A 7478-nucleotide genomic window follows, 5' to 3' on the forward strand; every position below is an offset into this window, starting at 1 on the left:
AGAAGAAGCCCTTGATGCCGAAGGAGGAGACGGCGGGGAGGGGCGTCGGCGCATGGCTCTGTGGCGGGGACATTACGCGCACGGAGGAAGAGGATGACGCAGGGACGATGGGGTGAGCCGCTGGGCACTGGCATCGCCGCCGTCGCAGCCGCCGGGCTGGCAGCAGGGGACTGGAACGACAGGCGGCCAAGCGTGCCGCATAGCACCGACGCTGAACCCCCATGGCTTGGAACTCAGGTGATTGCCAACTCCCATCTCTGGTCTCTCCAGTATAATTCCTTTTGCGTTGGTTCCAATTAAACACTACTGAACCCAGAACCATCTCCCAGAACAAATCTCCAAACCATCCGTGGCGGCTTTGCCCAAGCAAAAGGGCAATGTTTCCCAATTTCGTTACTCATGATTATGTTGCAGTGATTAGTAATCCGTAGAAGGTGTCAGGCTTTTCTAATGTCAATCTGTTCATCACAAATCTCTAGAGCAAATCATCAAAGGATCCATCTACATTTATTATACAGATTCTAAAGGGAAAACAAAGTTCAGACTGCAGGAAAGACTCCTGATCTAGGAGGACGTGAATACACCACTTGCGTGTACGTACCATTTGACATTTTGAGCTGAGTACTAAATTCAGATACAATGGGCAAATGATTGTAGCCATGACTCTAGAGTGGAGCCATTTAGACAGTTGGAGTAAAACAAAATTATTAGATGAGATAGTTCAGAGATTCCATAATGGAGGACTTGCATCAGGAGCACAGTTTAGTTCGTGTCCACATAAATAGCTTTTCCTTTTTATTCCACCCATCAGGAAATGGAACATTCTTCACCATTGTCTGACAAACCGAAGTAGCAACTCTACCCACTAATAGTAATCCTGATCTGAATTGTTCACCTCATGCTGAAAACAGAAATGAACATCATAAAACAGTAGTGACTTATCTTTGGGTAAAAGTACAGTGAGCAATTTGTAGTAATTTTTATTTTCTCATCTCTTTTATTTGCAGTTATTTTGTCATAGTACTACGAAATCCAGGTAGCTACAAAGATAAATTGCTAATTCTAGAATAATTGTTTTACAAGACTAAAACAAGAATTCCCACTTATACATTATTTCTGATAAGGGGCAGGATTACAGCTTGCACATGAAGTCAGATAGTCCTAACCTTAATTAGGAAACAAGTAGCCCAAGCCCCTATCTCTAAATCCAAACAACTAGTGGGTGTTTTGGAAAAAAAACAGTGGCAACTACAATGGATACAAATGTATAGTGACTTATACAACTCAATAGTTTCGTTAACATTATTTGGTGATATCAGGTGGCAAAGGTAGCTCACATCACTACTGTATAACCAATGCAATTTCTATGAACGTTTGGTTTTCTTTTATGCAAATGATCATGGTTTTGGATAGGAAACACAAGAGCAATTGAGAAGATGTTTTCAGGAAACAAGAACTAAGTTGTCAGTACTCCTACAAAGCACAAGTAGTAGTATTTTGCTCCATATCATAGATGTGTTTATGTTCTTGTTCATTATAGTCCACATGGTCAAACTCTGAAATCTGACCATTTGTTTGTTTGGAACTATCATTGACAGGATGCAGATTAATTATACAACTAGGTTTCCTATGAGAACTACTACGATAATATTTCATTTTCAAAATTACAGGTAGTATAGACTTACAAAAATATGTTTTCTATCTTTTACATCAATGATTGCCAAAAGCAAATGACATCGAGGAAAAGAACAGAGAAAGTTTTAACTGTTCCCCAACTAGATGAGCATGATTTGTAAGGTTTAGATTCCTGTACCTGTTTTTGTTAGTTTTTTGTTAAAGCAAATAATAACTTCTAGCAACTAATACTCAGTCACAAATAAGTGATTGTTTTGGCTTAGCTCTGTCAACTATTTCAAATTATGGTTACCAATTTCTTATATGGAGTTCTGATATTCAAATAATACAAGTATATTGAACTCGAAAATAAATTTCATAAAGGTTCATCTTATAACATATTTCACTAAAATGTCCTAGCCAAAAAGTCATTTTCATTGGAGGGAACATTTTCCTTAGTATAAAAATAATATTTTTGTATAAAACTGTCCCAAAATAAATCAAAGTTTTGAGTTGTTCTAAGTAAAACTACATTAAGTTTGACAAACCTTATAATGAAGAGTACTAGCATCTATGACACCAAACAAGTATATAATGGAAATATATTATATTAATTTGGTGTCATAAATATTGGTTTGACTTAAGATAAAACTAGAGTGACCTGTCATTCGGACCATTAGAATAACTATTATTTCTAGTGGATATAAACAAGTCCATGGTATATTGGATGTTTATTGGTGAAAAAATGGTTGGACATGATATGCAAAAGAGAAGGGACATAAAGCTGACCATGATGCTCCCTCAATGATCTGATCGTCATCATTCATGTAAGAAATGAAAAATTAAGAAGCCATTGTGCCATTGCCAGCAATGGACGAACCAGCTGCACAAACCACTGGATGTCCTATATTACTGAAAACAGAATTTGGTTCGTCATGTGGCATTTGGGTGTCAGTTTCCTGTACTTGTTGTCCCTCTGACAGAACAGAGCAATTTACAATTCCATTCTCAGTTGTCCCAAATGAAGCAGAAGCTCCTCCAAGATAAACTTCAGTTGGTACAGCCCTTTTGAGCAGCAGAACTTTTGGTTTGTTCGGATGTTCCTTAGTCACCCTCACCCAGTTCACTTTAGTACTATTGTTGACTCTAATATCAAGAGTTACTTCCCTCAGCCGTGTGAAACCTTTAATCTGGATTCCAGAGAGGCCATCCATCTCTTTACAAAGCAGCTGAAGAGATTCAAGAAATGGCAAGGCGCCTTCTTCGATCTTTGGGAATGTTGGATGCTGCAGCACAATACATAGGCAGAGCAGCCTTGGCAATGCCTTGTTCTTAATGGTGATTTCTTCAAGTTCATCAGCAATCAGCTTAAGGTACTGCAGATGCTTCAAATTTGTCAAAGCTGAGAGAAGATCAGCTGTAAGTTTAGTTGACTGAAGGCATAACTCCCTGAGTCGGCGCAGTGCCGTGACAAACCCAGGGAGTTCTAGTAACCTGCCCTGTAATTTCAGCGACCTAAGATAGCAGGGAGCTTTCAGTTCTTTCAGAAAGTCTTCAGAGCATCCGTCCAAATGGAGTGACAAAGAACGAGGATCATTGCTTGCATCCTTGTCGTCATGAATGAACTCCTGTATGGCCTTCTGAAGAATGGTCAATTTACTACTAGTTGCAGATGACTCACACCAGATCTTTACCTTCCGCAATTTTTTCATATGACCCATAAGTTCTGCAAATCCGTCACTTTCATCTACAAGAAATCCTGCCAGTGTCTGCACTTTACATTTGGCTGAAGTAAGAAATTTCTGCAGTTCATCATTTATGGTTTTATCTGGAAGCTTGAATTTTCCAAAGAGATGAATTATATGGGGCAGCTGAATAACTTCAGTTGGAAGTATCTTTATATTCGTTCTCCTTAGGTTGAGTGTCTCCAAAAGTTTCAGTTGTTTTATCTCTTTGGGAAGGATGGTAACATTTTCTCCTAGGCTCAGATATTTAAGAAGCAATAAGTTGCATATTTCTCTGAGATGATCATTTTGCAAATCTGTACAGTCTTCGAGGTCCAAGACCCTTAGTAGTTGGTACTTGTTGAAATTCAACATAGTTTTACCTGCCTCCCCAAATACTATCAGAGATCTGATAACAGAGAGATCAATGTTCAAAGTGGCATCATCTGTAATAGTGTTGTGACGGAGAGAAACACGACGGGCATTTTTAGGGTGGAGCTCCCCTCCATCAAACAAAGTGATGAAGTTTTCATAGAGAGACTTGAGCGTAATGTACTCGTGCATCATGCCATAAGTTTTGCATGTTTTCACAATTGTGTTGTTGCTCACATCAATGGGTTCGATGATGTTCTGGTCCAAGAGTTTCTCGAAATTTTCAGCTGCAAGGTCAGTGCATAAATTTGTTGGCTGCAGAAATCCCTCAGCTAACCATTGCCTCTTTAGCCTTTTTGCCCTTACTGGATGATCACTTGGAAACATAGCAAAATACAGAAAGCAAGCTTTGAGAGCATGGCTAGGCAGACTGGTGTAGTCATGGATCAGCACCTTATGCATTCTGTCCAAAGTATCGTCACCACTCTGCAGATGGTAAAACCGTTCCTGGTTGCACACATCTTCACAGTCATGTCCTGTTGGCCAACTCTTTTTTCCCATGAATTGGCCAACGGTAGTCAGAGCGAGTGGTTGACCATCACATTTCTTCAAAATTGCTGCCAAATCAGGCCCCATGTACTCTGAATATTCCACCGGACAAGCTTCCTTCAGGAATAATTGCTTTGAATGTTTCTTGTCAAGTCTTGTCATTCTGTGAATATAGCCGTTGGTCGAGCTGCAACTTTTAGCCACTGACTTGATTTTCGTTGTCACCAATATTCTGCTGCTAACACCTCGAGGAAAGGCAGACTTTATAGTACTCCATTGATCTGACCGCATGTCATCAATTACAATGAAATACCTGGAATATTGTGAAATGAGAATACACAAATCAACAAAAACCGCCAACACCATAGTGATCAATGCGTGAAGGAAAGGTAATCATTTATTTTCATTTGACATCGTTCTCCTTCAGAAATAAATACATGTATTCTACAGTTAAAAAGAGTAATTGCTCCTTATTGTGGTATATATATTAGCATGTGCAGTATATATGGAGGCCACAATTCCAAGAGTGGCTTTTGCAGTTCTTTTATTAATCTCCTTAGTTTTATAAGAGCTGTAGGTAAAATTACTTACATATTTGAATAATTTTACTAAATCATTTGTGAATCCACAAATACATTTTTTACGGCAAAACTATCTGACTAGGATCTCTTTCTTGTAACTAAAGTCTCTGCATGCTGTCTAAAGTTGGCTTTAGAGAAAGATTTTCATAAAATTATTAAGTAGGCAACTGTCTTCTGTTGTCTAAGGGGTGGTTGAAAATTTCTTACCTCTTGTTATTTAGGAAGTTCCTTAGATCAGTACTAAGCTGGTAGACATCGGAGGTATCCGGTGGTGGTTTATGCAGTTCCTTGAGTAACTCTATTAAGAGCTTGCTCGGATCCCCATGCACTGCAGAAACCCATGCCCTTTCGTCGAATTGCTTGCCGATCATGCTGTTGTACAACTCCCGGGCAAGGATGGTCTTCCCCAATCCACAGAAGCCAACTATTGAGATCACTTTCAACTGCTTGGGTTGACCTTCAATTTCATTCAACTGCTCCAGAAGCTCCTCAAGGGGTGGCTTGATGCCAACCAACTCAGCTGGAAGGATATGCTGATTCAAGGATGATTCTGCTGGCTGAAATGTGGATGGACGGGACACTGAATACCTCTGTTGTCGTTGGAGTGCTTCCTCCAATCTGCACCTTAGTTGCTGCATCTCTTCGCCTATCTGTGAACGTGATTTTCTCTTCTTCCCAGTGTTAACCATTTTACAGTACCATGGTTGTTGCTGTTCCCATGACGCATCGTACATGATGTGGTCTATACAGTCCTCCATTTCATGAGCTAGCTGGCGCAACTCTTCAACGGACAGACGTAGTATCTGACCATCCTGCCCCAAGAGCTGCTCATCAATGGCACTAGTGATCATTTTAAGCTCACTCTTCAGAAAAGCCAGATCTCCATCAAAGCCCTTGTAGAGCTTGTATTTCTCCTCCGCCAGCGAGAACAATCTTGACACGAGGTTGTCTAGAAATGCGCTCAACAGGCCCGGGTCCTCCATCGATCACAATGGTTGTTAGGCGCTGATGGTTCCTAGTGTTGTGGAGATGAAGTGCACCCACCTTTGCACATACAGACGATGTGTAGAATAAAACTGACAAGAGAGCACATTAAACTTAAGGAGCATCTTATAGCATGGGAGATGACCACATCCTTCTTTTCATCTGACAGTAAATAGCATTTGTTAGCATATCTAATATTGTTCGCAGCACTTTTTACACTAAATTTGTCATATAAATGCAGAATACGAACATTAAATTACTAGTCAGTACTACCTTATTTTCAAAAAAAGACAGTACTACCTTGAGAGTCCAGCACACAAATGAAGAGGTTATATGTAGTGAACATTTCCAAAGAAATTATAGCAGTGCTGATACATCGGTATGACCACTGATATTCACCCTTTATAACCCTTGAAACAAAAAGTTGCGACAAGGATAAATCATTAGAAACAAGCTTTGTGGATCAAAAACTAATATACTGAGATAAGCCCAAATTGTGTACAAGGGACACCAGCTTTGTTTAATTCAAGTTTTGTTTTTGCTGTATATGCAGACAGGATAAATCATTAGAAAAAAAGCTTTGTTTTTGCTGTATATGCAGAGAGGAAAGAGGAAGAAGATGAAATTGTGCTATGTGGAGGGGGATGTAACTGATATACTGAGGTAAGCCCTGGTGGGAGATACTCATTAAGAATCAACCAATGATGGGCTGAATCAAGTGGGGAAAAAAATCTTTACCTTATAATAATTGAGGAAATTCCCTCGGAAAGATGCAAACCGATCAAAAGGGCAAAAGTTTGTTGCCAAATGGATAAGGTAAAGAGCCGATGACCAAATAGTGATTGGAGATCTCGATCTAGATGAGCAGCACGGCAGAAGACTCCAAAACAGAGCAGTACTACACCACAATACGCCTAAGATAAGAGCTGTGCCAGAATCAGATTAGGAGAATCTAAACCAGCTTATGAAGTAATTCAGCTACACGATGCTTAGTTAGGCCTCATCGATTGAAAGCGGGCTGCTGAAGTTGTGCTGCAGCTGGAGCTCGCCAGTGAAGTGGTGAGGGAGGAGACTTTGACTGGACTTGGGGGAGAAAGCACTCATTTGCTATGATGGTCTCTTGGTTCAGTGAGGGGGAGGGCTAACACCGTTAAAGTTTCAACAAAGGACAACAATACCCCTGTCTTCTTCCTTTTCCCTATCAAAATATCTTAACTTTTACTAGATTTATATAATATGAACCAATATGCAGCAATATGAAGTCCCTATCACTGTCAACGAGTAAAATATCTTAACAAAAGAAAACAATGTGCAGCAAAAACAAAGCACAAATTCTGTACACAAGGGACTTCGACAAATATCCAACTCGCTGATAGTGATAACAACATTAGGGAACTCATTGGTGTAAGGAGCCTGTCAAATTAAATCTCGCTGACATCAACCGGGATTTTTTTTTTATTTTTAGCCCAAATTCGAAATATATTTCAAATTTGACCTGGTTTCGAAATTATTTCTAAGACTAACCCGTTTGGCCCCGCCACCATGCATGGCGGGGCCAATCAACTGAATCTCGCCATGCATGTTGACACCATATCGATGTTGAGATATGTATCAAATTTGACCTAATGACACAAAAAATGCTCAACTAGCTCTC

General features: G+C 39.9%; 1 protein-coding gene across 4 annotated transcripts; it reads right to left on the reverse strand.

Moving 5' to 3' along the window:
- Window positions 477-7207, reverse strand: LOC8071583 (putative disease resistance RPP13-like protein 3). 4 transcript variants are annotated; one of them, XR_002453419.1, is made up of 5 exons: window positions 6563-7206; window positions 6125-6234; window positions 5048-5986; window positions 2404-4572; window positions 477-901 (listed from the first exon to the last, which is right to left on the reverse strand). XR_002453419.1 is itself a non-coding variant. In XM_021461366.1 (4 exons), exons 3-4 carry the CDS (start codon window positions 5821-5823, stop codon window positions 2457-2459), a joined length of 2892 nt encoding a protein of 963 aa, XP_021317041.1. In that variant the 5' UTR covers window positions 5824-5986; window positions 6125-6234; window positions 6563-7207; the 3' UTR covers window positions 2319-2456. The 4 variants fall into 4 exon arrangements, 1 of the variants encoding a protein (XP_021317041.1); XR_002453420.1 differs by having other exon boundaries at window positions 6098-6234; XR_002453422.1 differs by lacking the exon at window positions 6125-6234.

This window comes from Sorghum bicolor, chromosome 5 (genome assembly GCF_000003195.3).
Source record: "Sorghum bicolor cultivar BTx623 chromosome 5, Sorghum_bicolor_NCBIv3, whole genome shotgun sequence".
NCBI classification, from domain to species: Eukaryota; Viridiplantae; Streptophyta; class Magnoliopsida; order Poales; family Poaceae; genus Sorghum; species Sorghum bicolor.

Excerpts from the sequence above, each read along its gene's own strand:
- LOC8071583 (XM_021461366.1), bottom strand. The coding sequence starts at position 5,823 with ATGGAGGACCCGGGCCTGTTGAGCGCATTTCTAGACAACCTCGTGTCA. Across the intron at positions 4,573-5,047 it reads AACTTCCTAAATAACAAGAG|GTATTTCATTGTAATTGATG; the intron begins GTAAGAAATTTT and ends ACAATATTCCAG.